At 39.2% G+C, this 19,089-nt stretch overlaps 4 protein-coding genes across 5 annotated transcripts; 2 read left to right on the forward strand and 2 right to left on the reverse strand.

Annotated features, from left to right (window-relative positions):
- Positions 1-426: 426 nt before the first annotated feature.
- On the forward strand, positions 427-663 carry RB195_025927 (uncharacterized protein; the record flags this gene model as incomplete). The annotated part of the gene is made up of 1 exon (XM_064214266.1): positions 427-663. The coding sequence occupies one exon, from the start codon at positions 427-429 to the stop codon at positions 661-663; it is 237 nt and encodes a 78-aa protein (XP_064070147.1).
- A 350-nt stretch (positions 664-1,013) lies between these two features.
- Positions 1,014-1,594, reverse strand: RB195_025928 (uncharacterized protein; the record flags this gene model as incomplete). 2 transcript variants are annotated; one of them, XM_064214268.1, is made up of 2 exons in its annotated part: positions 1,014-1,109; positions 1,247-1,594. In XM_064214268.1, the coding sequence occupies 2 exons, from the start codon at positions 1,592-1,594 to the stop codon at positions 1,014-1,016; spliced, it is 444 nt and encodes a 147-aa protein (XP_064070148.1). The 2 variants fall into 2 exon arrangements, with proteins under 2 accessions (XP_064070148.1, XP_064070149.1); XM_064214267.1 differs by lacking the exon at positions 1,014-1,109 and having other exon boundaries at positions 1,223-1,594.
- Positions 1,595-1,768: 174 nt separating this feature from the next.
- On the reverse strand, positions 1,769-3,721 carry RB195_025929 (uncharacterized protein; the record flags this gene model as incomplete). The annotated part of the gene is made up of 1 exon (XM_064214269.1): positions 1,769-3,721. The coding sequence occupies one exon, from the start codon at positions 3,719-3,721 to the stop codon at positions 1,769-1,771; it is 1,953 nt and encodes a 650-aa protein (XP_064070150.1).
- A 12,323-nt stretch (positions 3,722-16,044) lies between these two features.
- On the forward strand, positions 16,045-17,341 carry RB195_025930 (uncharacterized protein; the record flags this gene model as incomplete). Its single annotated transcript, XM_013435745.2, has 5 exons — positions 16,045-16,058; positions 16,178-16,294; positions 16,686-16,765; positions 16,975-17,031; positions 17,175-17,341. 5 exons carry the CDS (start codon positions 16,045-16,047, stop codon positions 17,339-17,341), a joined length of 435 nt encoding a protein of 144 aa, XP_013291199.1.
- Positions 17,342-19,089: the final 1,748 nt, after the last annotated feature.

Consider the following 19,089-nt stretch of genomic DNA (forward strand, 5'->3'; position numbering starts at 1 on the left):
TCGAAATTGTTTTTTTTTTCTCAGAGAATTTATATATTCCAGAGTTTCTATGTACACTACTGTTAAATGTGTTAGAGATTCCTCAGTGGGTAACAATTCTGTTTGGGAATGACATATTCCCTTAAGTTATAGATGTAAGTGTCAAAAGTATTTGTGGTATAACGAGAGCCCAGGTTCTGTACTTGTCATTTGTCCGTACGTGTTTTCTGTTGTTATGCGACACTTTTTTGTAGTCTATGTTCAGGATCAACTAGTGGTAGGAATTGTTTGCTAGCGCTTTGTTCCTTTCCTTCCAAAGTAATTGATGTGATATTTTTTCACGTTTCAGTCATATATTCTAGATTGAACGAGTAGTACGTATTACTTAGAGATTCCAATTTTTTCCCGAGTTTCCTATTTCTACCTCCAGTGGCTCTACCTCTGTCTATGGATAGTTGCCTTGTGCTGTTTGCGATTGCTAAACCGATTCGTGTGAGAATTATGAATATGTGTTTGTCCTGCTTCTGTGTAACAGATGCGACAGTATATGCTGATATGGTGTTAAATTATAACCTCGATACTCCTCTTGAGGTTGACAATGCGCCCTCATACGTCGAGCACCTAGATGATGAGAGCAGTGCTCCATTTTTCCTTTCCATCGCATCAGATAGTCATTGTAATTGAACTCAAGTGGAAGAAATGGTAGACTCATAGAAATGTCACAGTTGATAAATTCTAAACCCATCGGGAACGAATCCATTCGATTACTCGAAAAGATGGAAGTGTGGATAAATTTGACTGTCATAATGACTTACTTGACTTAATCGGCGGGCTGATGTCATCGCCTGACGTGATTACCCGCATCTTCGCCGAGGTGTGCCATCCTTGAACACAGCTCTGCCCAACCCTCTCGATCTTCTGCGAGAGCTTGCACAGAATCAGTCCATTCGTCGCTATTCCATACTCTGCGAAACCTTACGTCTCGCCTGAACTGCCTCTCCACGCAAAGTGTCCTCAGGTCCTCTTTCACCGCCTTAGTCCAGAACTTCCGTTTTCGGCCAGGTGGCTTCTTTCAGCTCGAACCCGACGAACTCCTCAAAACTCGTTGAACAAGGCGATCTGCCGGTCTCCTTAATATATGATCAAAGAAGCGAAGACGATTTACTTTAGCCACTTTCGATGGCGGTGCAAGATGTTGATGTTTTCCACGTGTCATCCGCCGGTATACCACATCAATTTCTGCTCAAAGATCTTCATTGTGACACACCCTAGGCCAAAAGTAGCCAAGTAGCCGTCTAAGCAGCTTTCGTTCCGTGCAGTCAAGCCTCTCCATAACCGTTGATGGTGCTGCCCAAGTCTCCCATCCGTACATCATGATGGGGCGAATTGCGGATAGGTAGACTCGCAGCTTGACTTCGTTGGTGATGGGGGTCGACCACAGGCATTTCGTTAACGAGTTGAATGCGGAAATGGCTTTAGCGCATCTTTGCTGAATGTCTTTCTCGTAGCTGCCGTTGTTCTTCAGCATACAGCCCAGGTAACAGAACTCATCGACGAGTTCTATCGGTTGTTCGTCCACCCTAATTCCCGTTCGAGGTCTCGAAGAGATCCACATCTGCTTGCATTTATCAGGGCGTAGGCGTAGTCCATAGGCTGCAGCCAGCTTCGATACAAGGTTGACAACATGTTGAAGTTTCGTACTGCTTTCCGCGAATATAACAACATCGTCGGCGTACTCGAGGTCAGTCAAGGGGCACCCAGATGGTGCTAAGACAATGCCGGCAGGACACTAGTCGACTGTTCTTCGCATAATGTCGTCGATTGCGAAATTGAACAGGAAAGGTCCTGCCACTGCCCCTTGTCTTACTCCAGTTACCACTTCAAACGGTGTTGTACATCCGGCTGGTGTTCGAACTGCAGCAGTTGTTCGTTGATTCATGTCATCAAGCAAGCGAACGAACTTTCCTGGTACTCCATCGGCGCGAAGCGCGTTCAGAAGACGGCCTCGGTGAAGAGAGTCGAACGCGGCTTCAAAGTCCAGAAATGCTAGTTGCATTGGCTTCGAATACCGCTGCCAGATTTCGATCACTCTCCTGACGATGAACACCTGGTCAATCGTAGATCGACCAGGACGAAAGCCAGCTTGCTCGTCGCGCGTTGTTTCTTCGCGATGTTTAATGAGTCGGTCCAGGACAATGCGCTCCAGTGCCTTGTACATAACACGCAGCAAAGAGATTCCTCGATAATTCCTTGGGTCTGTGACGGATAACTTCTTGTGAAGGGGAATTATGATAGCGTGTCTCCACGAATCAGGTATTCTTTCGCTTATCCATATTGAACGGATGATCTTTGTCATCTCACGAATCCCAGACGGAGGAAGATATTTTAGCATTTCTGCGCTAATCCCGTCGTCTCCACCAGATTTTCCATTCTTCATTTTCTGAATACAGACCAGGACCTCCGGCTCGGTCGGTGGCTCCTCGTTAACCGCATATGTCGGTCTATGAACGTGTTCGAGTTCAGGAGCTGACGGTGCTAGCCGGTTCAGCAAGGTCTTGAAGTGTTCCTTCCAAATTGGAAAGGTTGCTTCACCGACAGCTACCCCATTAGCAGTGTTGAGGACATGGGAACATCTTTTCATTTTGCCGCTATACTGTTTTAGTAGAGCGTAGGCTTTCCGCGGGTTCCTGTCCTCCCACGCCTTCTCAAACTCCATCGCTCTTGACGTCCACTCGTTATCGCGGTCTTGTTGCAGTTGACGACGCAGCTTCCTTCTAAGACGTTTTTTCTGGTTGAAGTCACCAGCGCTGCGCGCGACACATACAGAATTGTATGTGGATTTTGTTTCCGCAGATGCAAAGGCAAACTTCTTCCGCGGCAATAGAACCGGGAGCGTTTCCCTTGCAGCGTCCTGGATGCTTTTTGTGAAGGAATCCGCATCGCTAAACTTCTTCCTGGTGCGTACTCCAACATGAATAGACACACGTTGGCGGAATTTTCTTCTGCATTCATCGTCTTTCAGACCTGCCATGTCGATTTTCGGTTGAGGAGAAACTCCTCGGTTTCTCTTGTGGAACCGTATCTTGAAGCTGAGAAGAACTGGACGGTGGTCAGAGTCGAACGCAACGTCCCAAACAGCTCTAGATTTTCGGATATCTGACTGAGGAATGTTCCTCGCCAGAACGTAGTCGAGCTGAAGTTTAAGAGTCCTCATCTTCCGCTTGCGCTGCTCTTCAGGCGTTAAAAGGGTTGACCCCTGCCACGTGAGCTGATGGCGTCGATGATTCCTCTTAAACGTGGAAGCGATGATGAGGCCCGTCTGTTCGCACAAGTCGACAAGACGGTCACCGTTGTCCGACGTGCGCTCCGTTGCATAGTACCATTTTCCTAGCACATCGGATTGCTGTTCGAGTCCCATCTTTGCATTTGTGCCGATTCCGACAATGACCACCTGCTGGCTTGGTATTTTAGACATCAACGCATTGAGTTCATCATAGAAGGCGTCCTTACTGTTGTCCTCAGCGGTTTCCGTAGGTGCGTGAGCACTTACGATCCAGAGTTTACGTCCTCCGCGATCCCGCAGTCGTAAAAAGGCGAATCTAGACGACGTTGAGCCAAATTCCTCCACCAGGTTCTTGTAATCGTTCCTCACAGCTATTGCGCAGCCACCTACTTTGTTCTCATCAGCATCGCCGCAGTATGTGGTGTAATTTTCGATGCTGATGACGGGCCGATCTCTCATGCGTGTTTCCTAGAGTGCAGCAAAGGACTGTCATAATAAGATGGATATTGGGAGTTATTTTAGATCCACGTCTGAAATCTACATATGAACGTTGCTTATTGATCTTCGCCACGTAAATCAGTACGTTACTGGTAACACTTTCGTGATGGACACTCAAGCCTGCTGTAGTTGCAAATTTGTACGTTGGGGTTTGATTAATTGGGCTCAGGGGTTTCTACGTACCTTCGGGATGGCATTTTGTCGGGCAGTTTGCACTTGATTCCCCTCACTCTAGCTTCTGAAGAAGTCTTGAAGCAGTCTAGCTTGCCGAACTACTGCTTCGTAATGATTATAATAAGCACCTGTCCGTTTCTAAATTAGGAAAGTCAATTTACCATGACGAGAATCTATAAAAATTGAATATGGTAATTTCTGTTTTTTTAATGTTTTAATAGAGCTACTAAGTTGTATAAAATGGTTTACACAATCGTCAGATAAATGGAGTAGGAAAAAATAATTGGAGTAGAATTAGAATGTGAGGTAGTTGAGGACTATCACAGTTGTTTAATCGTGCCATATAATAACGCGTTTAGTCCGTGTGTGCATGTATGTGTGTGTCACAAGAATAACTCATAAAGATGCAAAACTTTCCATCGGTTGGGACCGAACCAGCGCCATCCACCTATAGGCAGCATTCTGCCGCTTAACTACTGTCAAGAACCATGTGAGGTATGCGAGAAACCTGATAGGACGGGTTACTTTTAGTTATGTGTTTAAAAAATCACATAAACTTTTGTGAGTATGTTCATCTGCAAATCTACAAAGCAGTAAAAAGGATTAGTCCTCTGATTTCACAGACTCATTGAAATTTTTGTTTGGTGCATTTATAAATCACAAACTAATCGCATTCTCTTTCGAAATATTTCTTCTGAAGCTTTTCAAAGGTGGCGCAACTTTTTCTTGCGGAACTGAAAAAAAAAACTAAAAAGTTCTGATTTATATTTCTTCTCTAGCAAGTATCGTTTACGACGACTTTCCCCATGTTTTACTGATGTAATATATTTACGAGTAACAATTAGGCCCTTAAATTTCGTTGCAGAGAAAACATGTTTAGAGCTTAACTTAACTTACGCAAAAAAAAAATTGAATACGAAAGCTTATGTTAAAAGTTATGCGTCTAAGCCACGCCATAGATTGAATCCTTGCTTTCTTTCTTTTTCGAATCTTATCATATTTTTCAGTATTTGTACAAAGAGTTCTTTCATATCATTTTCTGTCATGATTCATTCTATGTGCATTATGTTTGTTACCTCGGTGCGTGGGTGTTTTTGTTATTTTTTCGTTATTAATTGCAAAGTTCCCAGTGCTCGCATTCTTTTATGTTGTTGTGAAAAGAAAAATTCGTAGTTCAATGGCATAACAAACTTTCGTTTTATTTCTTCTTGTGATGTCTAGGGTGAGATCCTGAACATGTTTCCGTCCGAAAAAGTGAGGTCAGGGTAGGACGGATCCCAGGACGTCTAATGAGCGCTGTGCTGTCGGAGACGCAGTGAGACGAGTTCCACGATGGTGGAGTTGTGCGTCAGCACCAGATGGCAGAAGGATATTTTGGCACGAGTCTCACAAGTCAGATTGTGCGCCCGCGATGGAATAAACCAAGATTGGTGAGACGAGTTCTTCAGCGTCAGGTAGATGCGCTTGCGCCTCCATCGCTCAGCTTCCTTGGGCTCAGACTGGTATATCTGCGCTATGGAGCAGTAAAATTGGGTGGCACGCGTACGACGGCACAAATGAGGCGTGCTGGCACCAGAAGGCACTGGAACGGAGCATCTACGTGACTCCATGGAGTGGACTCCTTGACGTCACGTAGATGCTCCGGCACCAGAAAGTAGGAAGGGTGAGACGGATCCTACGCCGACATAGTGCTCCAACTACAGAAAACAGTACAATGAAGTGAGATGGGCTGCCTGCAGAGTGAATAGCCGAAATGTACTCCTCCGTATGACCAGTCTTCCATACGTTACACCCATCATGCTTCCTTTCTCAGATTTCTTTGGGAATTATATACACGCATCCAGACGTCCGCTTTAGTAGTAGCTAGCCGTTTACGTAGTCTAGCGTAGGATCCTTATCTTTGTCTTTATCAGTATGATGATGACTTTGCACGTTACTTAGTACTATGATGAGGGATGATGATGACGTTAATGTTATTTCATGTTGGCACATCATTCTAAGTTAATTGGTGGAGAAAAGGCTGGCAATATCTGAAACGTTAAATAATATGTTCAAATTAAAGCGGTAGCGTAGAAATATAGGTGTAAGTTCAAGTTTGGATATTCTTCAAGTGAAGTACTGAGCCCTTTAGGAAGAAAATTATTGAATCTTCCATCAATGCCCAAATTCACAGAAAAAGAACGGAAAAGAAAAATTCAATTCTGTTGCGAAAATTCACAGATGGTGCCACTATTTCTAATTTTTATTGATCAGGGAAGATCTTTTTAAGTGAGTCACCTCTAGATTCACAACTCAAAAATACCAACGTGTACAGCTTCCGCTGGTTCTCTGCCTCTGCCGATTGTTCTCCTGAATTTTTCCTCGAAGAGCGAGCATTACGCTTAAAGATTGGATAAGTCAGGATGTAGGCAATAGTGAACAGTTCTGTTCAAGCAGTTCTCAATAGATTACCTATTACCCTTACTTTACCCATGCGTTGGATTCGCATACTAGATTTGCTACTTATTCCTGCAGCTGTACCCTGGATATGGATTAGTTGACATCAGTCATGAATATAACGACAATTACCCACCAGAAGACGTCATCCGCGTCACGAGTTGTCAACTTTGCTCCCACCTTGAAGGCGTTGACAACGCCGGAAACGGCGCCATAGTCATACACCCCTCAACGCGTTAACCTCAGTACTCATGTACAACCTCTGCACTAGCTTCTCATTCGGTCCGGACTTTACAGACAATATGACTGGATCCTGAAAATTATCCTGGATAGGAAAAATCTGTTGAACACTAGGTATTGGTTACCATATTTTAACTAAATTTTTGTCCCCATCTAAAAATTTCAAGTACATATTTCAACAAAGGCATCACTGATGAATAGTACGCAGAAAATGATGAAAACCCGCCGCCTTTTTGATGCGATTTTTTGCTAATAAAAAATATGAGTTTATGTTGTTGTTCTTCTGAAAATGTGAGTTTCATTCGCCCACTTGTCATTTCTTGTCCAATATTAAGTCACATTATCATAGCAAGTTGATTTGATTATCTCAAATGGATCAATTGATCTCGACTATATTTTTCGTTCTGTTTTTTTTTCTATTACGTCCAATCAAAATTACTCTATCACGCGTTTTCTGTGTACTAATTAACAAGATGCAATTATTTATAGTGTACTGGAAGACTAACCGTCATAACTACCGTACATGAGTATAACTTCCTGATTATGGAAGAGATTGGAGAGCTAATCACTATTATTTAGTTTTCTATTGCAAAAAAAGTTGACGTATGTTTTTCAAAAAATGTCGTTACTCCACGAGCTTTTCCGCACGAGTGACACCTCTGATTTATGTCACCGGAGCTCATGTTGATGTTTTCAAATTTTTGATTCGTATATGTTGCCATATTAACTATAGAAATTCTGTTACCAGTTTTTTTTTAGCGTGGAAACGCAAACTAAACAAATGTCTTACGCTGAACACATGCAAAACACACCTTAGTATTGTTGGATTCAAGTTTTTCTTCGGTCAGTAGCAATGAGGCTTCCTGTCAACAACGCATAAATACATATGTTTACACGACATCTCATGTCCAACAAAGATTTTCTTCTGGAAGAGTCTCAAGTTTGATGGTTTCTCTCATAAGAATATTTACGCCTAGTGCTCCGTACGATGCGAGTAGAGATTTTCTGAAGAAACATCACTTTTGTACTCTTTTCATCTATCTACAAATATTACTTTTCTGAACAATACTCGGATCATTAGATGCTTATTCAAAGTGAACGTTCGACTTCATTAACGGAGATTCAGACAAGATCTTCTCTTAAATTAAGCAACGATTTATAGACTTTACTTTCGTCGCTCAAACGCCCTGGAAATAAAAGCAAATTTCTGCGGGGGTAATGAATTCAAATTTTAAAGAGGAGATCTCCAGTTATGTCTCATGGAATTTGTCCACTATTTTTTTTTGAAATATGCTACGGTACTTTGAGAAAGCCGGCTACCCGTGGCCAATTTATCACCTGCATATCCACTTTCAAAAAAAAAAAACCGAATTTGAACGAGATTTGCTCAACAACCACCTCTTGTGAATACCCGTCTGCATTATCCTCTCTTAAAAGAGCAAAAATTCCTTTTTTTCACATTTATTTTTAATCTCCTAGGTTTTATTAACACTTGAAAGTTGCTTGCCTGCAATGTACTGAGTAGTATTGCAGAAGAAATTTGCTGTTCACCACGAGAAAAGCAGGAAAAACATTTCCTTTCAATAGAGCTGAATTGTTTCGTGGATTCTGATGATTGCGTCACTTGTAGATTTTTTCCTTTCTTTTTTTTGCGACTTTTTTTTTCGTGAGTGAGCGCTTGGACATTCTCTAGACTCCAATTCAACTCGTTTGGACTTGAAATGTTACCATTTTTCCTTCATTTCAGGAATTTCTAGAGTCTGTAATATTGCTGAACGTAGGTGAAGGAAAGTTGAACTGTACAAATCAGAAATTAGTGGAATTTACGGCAAAACAACTAAGCAAAACGCAAATCGTTTGTCCTTAAATCATTTCCAGAAGTATTCTTTTCATTCATAGAAGTACCAGATTTGAACACAATCGTAAAACTTTTTTCCTTGAGCTACATCAATGAAATCTCTGCACGTTCAACTTAATATAATTTTTTTTATAAATCTCTTATAAATTTAAAGTGTGAAGAGTTTGAAACAGTCAGTCGTTTCCTATTTTTATTTTTTTGTAGTCTGCTGAAATGCAATATTTCAACATGTTATCGCATAATGTTTTTAAATGAGAATATAAATTGTGTTACTAGTCATGCACTAACACAATCTGCCTTAGCTCTACCCTACCCTAGCTGGGACCATATATGTTTAGGGATTGTTTGATGAACGAGAAGCTAACGCCATATTTTAACTTTTTAACACAGTACGTGCATTAAAGTTTGAATTCATCTACAATGAATTTCTGTAACGATCGCTAATAAACTGTTGCTTTTCTAATAATATTCACACTTAAAAACGTGTAAATAATAGTAACGTGTAAATCCTTTTCAAATTTTTAGAAAATATTTCAAAGTGTTCAGTCCTTGTTTTTTTTTATTCTACTCATTTTTAACGTATTTTCTTTGCTAGTCAAACCTTATCAAACAATTAAACACAGTGATAGAATTCCTGTTTAATTAATTAATCAATTTTTAATTTAACTCATATTTGTGTGAAAGCGTTCAAAGATCTTCTTATCGCTTACAGTGCGTGCATCAGAGTTTGAATTCATCTACAATCACTCAAATTTTTCAGTACTATGATAATTCTTTAGCAAAGTCAAAATTTGTGGATAAACTCAAACATGGTAGGGTAGTCTTTCCTCGAATAACTGCAGAACTATGGTTTTTAATGGAATGATATACTCTTGGTCGACATCTTACAGCAAAAACTGCTTGTAATTTATGTGGATTTCGGAATAATTAAGGAGTAGGAAGAGAACTCAGTAGGCCCACCTTCCCCAAAGAATGATAGTTAACCATTGAATCAATGTTTATTTGTGTCTGAAATACTTCCAGCATTCGAATGTCTCCAATTTTCCCGTAATGAAAGGAAAGTTCCGGAATTCCTCTCGTTCGGAACAGGTTGTGTGCATAATGAAAGTCTCAAACATCACTATACAACGTTAAGCACTTAAAATGTGGAAAATTAGTTGAACTAAGTATTTGGAAACGGTAATTCAATAATTCACAGACGTCAAGGTGCACTGTGTAAAAAATTGACGTCTAGGTTCTATTAATAAAAAGTGAATTTGTTTGCTCTTTCTGCACAGCTCCGGAAACTAAATGGCATGCATTCGACGAAGGACATTTTTTTCCTTCCTGCGGGAGGTCTCTAGAAGTACCACAGAAATTATGCCCAGCAGAAATTTCGAAACTACGTGAACTGTTCACGCCCTAAATATAAATCATTCAAAAGAATCGCTATGTCACTTTTCTCATGAAGCGTTTTTATAAGAATAAAACAGTAGCCTTCTTCATTTAAACATTTTTTTCTCCTATTATTTCTCACTACAGTCAGTTGACATCCAGGTTTAAGTGTTAGGGAAGATCCTTCAAACAAATAGGTAAAGCGGTATTAGATAGTTAACTATATTATTACGATATTGAGGGAAAATTTGTGGACCCCATGAGTAGTAGGGTTCGGGAATCCTTCTTCAACACAAGCTAATTCAATGGATCTACAGAAATCCATCGTTTAACGTCTGCAGTGTTTACTGCTGAATGACCAGAGCGTTTTTACTAAATCCACTTCCAGTACAATCGTTTACTCCAAACGTGCAATGTCCGTACTCTCTAATGTGATTCCATTCATTCTGACGATAACCTCTGCTCACAAAAACAGTAACGACAGTTTTTGGTCCTTTTGAAATCCCCTTAGCAAGTTTTCAACTATGTCTATTTCTTCTGCTTTAAGAGCTCAAAAAGAAAACATCTTGTCGAACCAATCGATAGGATCTCATCTAATCCAAGAAATTGGGCATGATATGAAAATGTGGGTGGTCCTATTCTTTCGCAAAAAGAAGGACTAAAATTTTCTATTTATTCAAAATAAAAGGAATGTAGAAGTTTGCTCCTCGGACCATTAACAATCTTTTGCATGAAATGGAGTCAGTTTCGAATAACTAGAACATTTAGTAAATCAAAACATCACCTGGTAATTAAATAGACAAATTTTCTCTTTTTCTACAACACTAACGGTAAGTTATTCTTCGAGATATTTTCTACATTTTAAGAACAATACGTAACCCAAGAAATTTTGAACACTTCAAAAATTGTGTCATGGCAAGATAGCACTTGCGACACATAATTATTCTGAAACATGCAGTTCCACTTTTGAAATCAAACGTAGTAACTGTGAGGAGAATCGAGTCAAAACTCGCACTGAGCAATTCGCTCAACTTTTGGTTCATTTGCACCCATCAGCCGTGACCACTTGCCTGAGGGCAGAGACCGTCTATCAGCCATTCGGGCGAGCACTGTGTTGTTGGGAGCGAAGTGCTGAACCTATTAGGCCCTAGTGCTCACGAAGCCGTTCATCCCTCCGGGGTCGATAGGTTGGTACCACACTTATCTGGGAGGATAAAAACACTGACTTGACTCATCGGCTAGCCCCCGCAAGTCATTGTATAGGCCAGTTACACGTTCGTCAACCCCAAACGATTCTGAATTGAAGTGAACGTGGGGGCGCATTCCAAGCGGATTGATTAACGCCAGAAACGTTATTCTTTATCCTTTATCCTTTCTTTCTTTGCGATAAATCACAGTACTTTCCTAAGACATTTTATTTCTACTCGTTAGGAGGCACAATGATATCATTTAACCATTTTTCTCGGTATCAATTAACATATTTTCGCTTGAAGTTAAAAATTTTTCATTGATGTATTTCTAATCCCAAAAAAATCACCTCGTCTTCTGGATACGTTGCATTGGAAATTGTTCTGCACAATTTTGTGAGTTCTCTGAAATTCTACGGGAAATTTTCAACATATTGTAAAAGAAATGAGTGTGGAAAGTGGATGTAACAACAATCCATCATTGATTTGAAACTATCGGTGGCTATTGATCTCATCCTCCACGTTTGCTTTAAACATCCTTTCTATTACTTATATCCGAAGAACTACTCGAGTAAAATACTTAAAATGCTATTTTCGACGGTAATCTGTTTTCATTCACAACAATTGTAGATCCCGTACTATTACCATATATGGTAACATCAGAAGCGTTTTTTGATGTGAGTACTATATTGAAATGAATTTGTAGGTCGATTAGTAACTGAGAACCACCATCGTAAAATAGTAACTCTCTGGGAAAATGTGTATGTCGTTTCAAAGAATTAAAATTAGTCACCCAAGGAATTCAATTTTTCTCCTTCCCTATAATATAATGTTAGTTAGCACAACTAACATTGTTTCCACTAATTCACGAAAATCCTCAGAACTTCCCAGATTCAATTAATATCAAGTAAAATGCACAGAGAAAATTGAGGTTATCGTTGCTTCTTTAGGATTTTTCACTCATTTATCCACTAGACTCAACCGAAGCTTAGTACAAGTAGATTTTCAACTGTTCAGCAGAATATTTCCGACCAGTGGTTTGTTCTGGACAATTTCTGCTCCATGTTCTGGCTCAAATCTGATTATTTTATAGTTTATGAAATAAAATGGGACAGTGTTCCCCTGTGGCTAGAGCATGATCGATCGTAGGCACGGTTCCACCCCAGTGCCGACCAAGCCTTTCAGCCCTCGATAAACTGGTACTAGACTTGCCAGGAAGGACTTAAGAATCACCGATTTGATAAGTCGGGTAGCCCCACAACTCGCTATATAGGCTCGTTATAAGTTCGTGATCCTCAAACGGTTCTGAATTGAAGTGAACGGATGACCCGTGGACCATCCCATGCGGATTGAACGCCAGACACTTTGTCCTTTATCCTTCAGGAAATGAAATATTTTAGAAATGCCCACGCTACAGTAAATTACAATCAAAACCAATAATAATATTTTTTTTTACTGTCACAACGATACAATATCTAATACGAGGTTCCAACCACCGCCCCGCTTCTGCCTTCGAGTCAGTACGACCTGGGCCTCAATGCAGCGCAATGGAGCTGGCGGCTGATATCGTGATGGGATCATCGTTAGCTGCACTCGGACTTCCGCGATAAGTCTAATTAGCGAGGGTCCCATCTCGATATCAACCGCTATCTACACCGTGTCGCATTCGCAATTGCGCCGACTATCAAGCCGTTTTGACCCGACTATATTATTAGTGCACACTGAAATAATTTCTGTTTGTTTATTGCTGGAACACAAGAAGGAAATTTCAAGTTTTCATGTAATTTACCTAATTGCATTGCTCAATAAAGCTTAGTTTTTTTTTCCTTTTTTTGGAGTCCTCATATTTGCCGCAATGCTCCTATGAAACATATTAAAGGGGTTGCGTTCTTGTGACTGAGCCAACCTGATGATAGGAACCCCTACCTGTACCTGGACAAATTTTCTCGTTTAAATATGGTACGACGTTAAAAAAGTCTGGCCTCTTATAAATCCTATCTCTAAGGAAGTCATGTGGTAATGTGATCCTTTTGTTACTGTGGTGACCAGCTTTCTTTTTTCTATTTTTCTATACTATTATACATTTTTCTTTTCCTTTATTATTTATTACTTTTGCTATACTATACTATTCTATTGATTTGAACGAATTTAATACCTCTTTAAGGAGTCCTCAGACAATGCATAGATGTGTGTATCAAATCCGAAAACAATAACAGAAAAAAAGCGAAATTTATGAAAGTATGAGTATAGTGTAGCGGTTAGAGGTTCCTCATCCTGCACGATCGATCGTAGGTTCGAATCGGCCCTAGTGCTCACGAAGCCTTTCATCCCTCAGGGGTCGATAAATTGGTACCAGACTTGTCTGGGAGGATAAAAACACTGACTTGACACATCGGCTAGCCACCGAAGTCATTGTATAGCCCAGTTACACGTTCGTAAGCCTCAAACGATTCTGAATTGAAGTGAACGTGGAGGCGCATCCCAAGTGGATTGATTAACGCCAGAAACTTTATGATTTATCAATTACTTTTAAAAAAATTAAATTTGTACAAAGTTTTCTTACAATCAGTTGAATTCCGCTGCAATCTAAAAACAGCCCAAGTTTTAGCATTGCTCGAAAAATTTTCTATGCATGATTGACCACCAAATAGCTAGGCTTTTTTTTTTAAATGTTTCCGTGTACTTTCTTGCAAAAATATATGTGTCTCATGGCATTCATAGTACATTTGATAGAGAATTCGTATAAAAACTTTTTATCCATCCACAACCATATTTATTTTATTTTGGCAAAAAGTTACTATTGATAGCTACTATTCCCTCAGTTGATGCATCGTGAACATCTACTGAAAACGGCGATTTTTTCTCTTCCCTTGGCCACTTTAGATACCTGCTCTATCTGCCTGCTTCATAATTGCAGTGTTATATTTTTAGATATCTACTTTTCATAGTTAATTGGTAATATGTAAAGAAATATAAGGTCTCCTACCCGGGTAGTTTAGTATTTCTACCTAGAACTACTTATGGAGGCTTGTATTTATGTTCCTGAAATGGAAAGTTGACCTCTATGGGCAGGTTCACCTTGATTTATGCTGTCAACGAGTCATCGGTTTTATTTTTGGCTCCGGGCTTATTATGACGTAGAACATCCACCAGCAGGGACATGTCCTTAGCCCTATAAAGAACGGGTAGTGCTCCCTCTGTGATTCATTGCCGCAATGGGTCTACGTTAGGAATTCCTTCACTTCACGTATGCCCGTTGATTTTTACTACTTTTTCTATTGAATGAGCTTTAGATACTATATTTTTTTGGCTATAAAGTCAATGAGTGATGTTTCTTTGCACAATGCACGCTTATGAATTTTGAAAATGATTGTAATCTTTCACATTTTACTTGCACGGAGAAGAAAATCTATGTTGTATTTTGAATGGGTATAGAAGGTTGCTACCTAAGCTTCCGGATAATTATTTTCGGAAAACAATATTGACAGGCATGTTTACATCTTTCCGTTTCATTCACTTTCTTCTTGTTCATCCGTAGCAAATCCCCAACTTTTATTAAGCAGCTTTCGTCCTAAAAACATTTCAAACCTTTTTAAGTTGCATACTTACACCCTCAATAATAAAGGAAAGAATAAATTTGTGAACTCTAAGCGGAAAAGGTTGGATTCATCGTTTACAGCCCTCTTATGTCAACAACATGATATTTTCGATAAATACATTGTTGTGTTGTTTAAAATTTTAGATAGAAGACAACATATTTGCAATTCTTTTTCTCATCAACTATGCATACTACGAGAACGAGTATTAAGTGCTCACGCGTAGTTCAAAACCTTAGGGCATATCTAAATGGGCTCACTGTTTATGTCCCACAGAAAAACATAATAATAGGTGCTCACCGCTTATATTCAGTAGAATTTATTGCACTTTATGAGCAGTTTATCATTTGGGTTCATAGAATAATCTTTGCAAAATGCTTCTCATTCATTCTCTACGCTGCTCCCTCACTCTCCAATTTTCTTCTCTTCTCCACAACCGCGTTCCTCTAAAATAACAACTAACGTGAGCAAGTAATATCAAAAATAACCTAGCAATGTCGAAATGACATTCCCTTATACTCAAATAGTGAATAGACTGGAATACTTTACATTTTGCATCTGCAAAACAGTTTTTATCTCCTTACTTTTTTATCCATGGTAATTCAATGTAAAATTTGTATGCAAAATCAGAATTGAATATCTACAGCCTCCATTACTGCTACAATTTCTGCTTATCCACCATCTTTGCTGCATAACATTGCCGAGTGGAACTGCTACAATCACCTCATATTACTTTATAAATGCTATAATGGTTAACATTAATGTCTATAATAGTTTGCTATCTTGTTTTGTTGCTAAGAGTGGAAATTTTGTGGATTATAGTAATCAGCGGTAACGTTCAAAAATCTCCGATATTCCTAGCTCGCAAAGCATGAAATAAAAAAAAGACGAATTTGGAATTTGATTGTGTGTGAGCAACGAGAAACAGTACATTATTTTCATATTCCCTATTCGTTCCCAGGCTACTTGCAAAAACACTTTACTGATGTCTTTTTTTTTCTTTTTTGTTCGTGGGAATGCCAATTTTGAATGGATACGGTATTTTCAAGTTATTATTATCAATTTTTGAATATTGTGGAGAAGAAAACAAAAAGGAAAGGTCTTGATTTTAAAAAAACCAATGAAACGAAATGTTGCAAATGCAACTTGTGAAATATCCACTACTGTCGAGGAGTCATTTTCCGAAAGTGTCCACGTTTGATCTCTGGATAACTTACAAGCATTGTCATTAAATCATTTCCCAGACATGTTTACGTGCTTTCCTTTCTTTTTCCATTTGATCGGTAATTTCGATCATGATTATACGAGCGCTACCACTTCGTGGCTAACGATTACAAACAAGGTGTTTTGTCGCAGTTCCTACTTCAGCTAAGCCTACTCTGTGCCGACCTGTATCCATAAACTTCTTCTGATATCGCAATGGATTTCACCGAGTGCGTGATTCTACTTTTGAATAATTCAACTTTACTTTTGAAATTAGATTTACATCCTTGGAAATTTGTAGGAGATTTAAGAAGTGAAAAATTAATTGTAATGAATACTTTTTTTCCAGGACACCCGAAATGGATGTTGCTTTGATTGTTGTAATAGCATTCTGCATATTACTTCTACCAACGATATTCTTCGTTATTTGCCGGTTACATATGAGGATGAGGAAGAAAGCTCATAAGTTAGTTAGCACTTTCATATCACACGAAGCACAGAATATGATTTTTGAGAAAAAAAAATGATCCTACTGATTCCTACGTTTTCTTTTCTGACTCACCATTACTGACTAATACCGAAAACTAACACTGAAAATTTTACATAATTCTTTTTCATTAAGAAACTGATCGCGGTAGTAATCGTATAATTTACTAATCACATAAACTAATGACATACGTTTCAGGATAAGAATTAGGTGTGTCGCTGGAAGATCATAACAGTGACTCAACAAAAAATTGTTCTGTTATAATAGTAGAGAATTTATTGAGTATTTCAAAATTTGAAACATCTTTCCGCAAGAGGAAGATTTATTCCTCAAATATTCACTGTTTCCCTTAAGGAAAACATCGTTACAGGAAAGCATCACGAGTTTCCGTTGTGTCAATCGCTCCAGTTAGCAGTAGAAAGAAGTCGTCAATTTCACTGCCACCAATAAGTGAGTGATTTATGATGAACTGTCATGGAGTCACGCATCAACTATTACCGTCCATCCTTGAAAAACAGACTTGAAGCCTTTTTCTTGCAGAACTATCCTAAAATCATTCCATACTTTTATGAAAATTTAGCTGACAGATGAGTTGACATTCATGTAAGCTGACTAAACATTACCGAAACTGACATTCTCATGCATTGTGCTTATTTCAGGACATGTTCCACCACAGAATCGCACCTCAAACGATCTATCGATGGTCGAAGTGCCAGGTTTGTGAACGTTTTCAGAAGAATAAGGTGTAGGTAGGTCAAAAAAGAGGTGTAGCTTCTCGAACATTAGAAAATATTTCAGATCTGACGATCCCATCTACATACTGCACCCAGGTTACACCACTGAAATATCTTCATTTTAGATCCAGACGTCTCCGGATTGGTTGTTCTCCAAAACAATCGCCGCGTGTCAGCATGCTACTTGACGGAATTGAAACTAATGGACATTGGCCCTCTACCCAGAGATCAAGCAGTACTTGAGGAGGAACGGGAAAGAGAAAAGGAGAAACGGGAGTCGCTAGCTCTTTGAACATCTTTTTTCTCGTATAACTGGTAAACTATCTGAAGAGAATTCGGGATATTCGAAAGATATTGTCGTCGTATTACTTCAGCACGCTGCCTTCTTGCACTTAGTTTCAGAAGTCGTAAGAAATGTGGAATTTTTAGAAGTTTCGGTCTTAATTTGGCAAAAAAAGTGGCTCAAAAGTTGTAGAAACTTGTGTTGTAGTATGTTCTGTTGTTTGTATGTCTTTTTGAATTTTTGCTTAGCAAGAAAATTTCATGAAGAATGTATTTTTTGTGAATGTTGCTTCAGTTCTTTTATGATATTTTATTGTATTCATCATAACTATGCAGGAGCTACTATGAACCCCTGGAGGAACAGGTTTACAGATTCCGGGAAGACTCTTTTCTTTTAGAAATTTATATCGTAGCCGACATCTGTACGTTTATGCTACATTGTAAAGTTCCTTTAAAAAAAACAAGCAAAACTTGCTCGTTTTTATCTGCTGCGATTATCATTATTATTGTTGTTTGTTAAGTCTTTTGTGCAATTTTCAGCCTGATTTTTTTTTACTAATGTAAATATAAATTCAGCGTGTTTACATGAAATCCTTACATAATATACGTGGCTGAAATACTTGCGTAACTCCGATGACTCATACGTTGCTCACTTTCATCACCTCCTTTTCCTTACATGGATGTACTCTTCTCGTGTAGTCCACGTATGTTCGGCAATCTCATGATTTTCTCCTTCATTATATGTAACTGAGTACTTCATGAGTGAATTTCTTTTTTTTTGTTTATGTAATAGAAGATATTCTTAAACATTTGATTGTTCCTAAAGAAATGTATAATTTGCGTTGTGTAATGTATGTACGTTTTTCTTTCTTAATTTTAAGTCCATGTACGTCAAATAAATGGTATTAACTAGAATTAAAAGTGCTCAAATAATACTTGTGATAATTTCATATAAAATTCATCTACACGCGGCTCTATAACACTCAGATTACAGACTAATTGTTTAAAAGTAGCGAACCACAAAATTGACGTAGCACGGAGCCTCCAAGGAACCCGAAGAGTTCCCGTTGAAAATAGCGTGGAAACGGTGTTTTTCCTACGAGGTACGTTAGAACACGTTCCCTTGTATACGTTCTAGTCCTCTCAGCAGTAGGTCATAGGTTTTGCTTGAATAGGCTGATGAGTGTCCATCATTGATCCTCGACCCCTCGCTCGTGATGCCGCACGTGCACGGAGGTGACGCGTTCCGACGTACGTCGTACGAAAAAAACGCCGTCTTCCACGCCGTTCTTTTTACGACGATTGAGGGAAGTCGAGCGGAGCCATGCTGAGTTCCGTAATCTACAATCCGAACTCTACGGTTTCCCTAAGATTTCCGTAAAACGTCAATTTCTTCATACGTCGCCTTTAACGCTTTCAAAGTTGAATAGGTAAAACTGTGAAACCATGCGATACACCGTGTTCAACTAACCTTTTGGCGATCTGCTTCACCATTACGAGACATCTTCGTCATTAAATTAACTGGAAAACGCCTATTAGTTAGGTCGGAATCTGTCTTCAAATCTCTTACTACGTCCAAAATAGGAGGTTTCTAATCTCCTGGAATAGTTCGCCATACATCTTGCAGCGCAGGAATGTGCAATTTTAGGAACCTTTTTGAATGTTAATACTCAGAAACACTTACTACTTTCTGTGCAACCCAGTGAATTGCAGGAAAAAACCACTTGATACGAAGCTTTTTTAAACTGACATTTAAGG

The sequence above is a fragment of the Necator americanus genome, chromosome X (genome assembly GCF_031761385.1).
Source record: "Necator americanus strain Aroian chromosome X, whole genome shotgun sequence".
Classification (NCBI taxonomy): domain Eukaryota; kingdom Metazoa; phylum Nematoda; class Chromadorea; order Rhabditida; family Ancylostomatidae; genus Necator; species Necator americanus.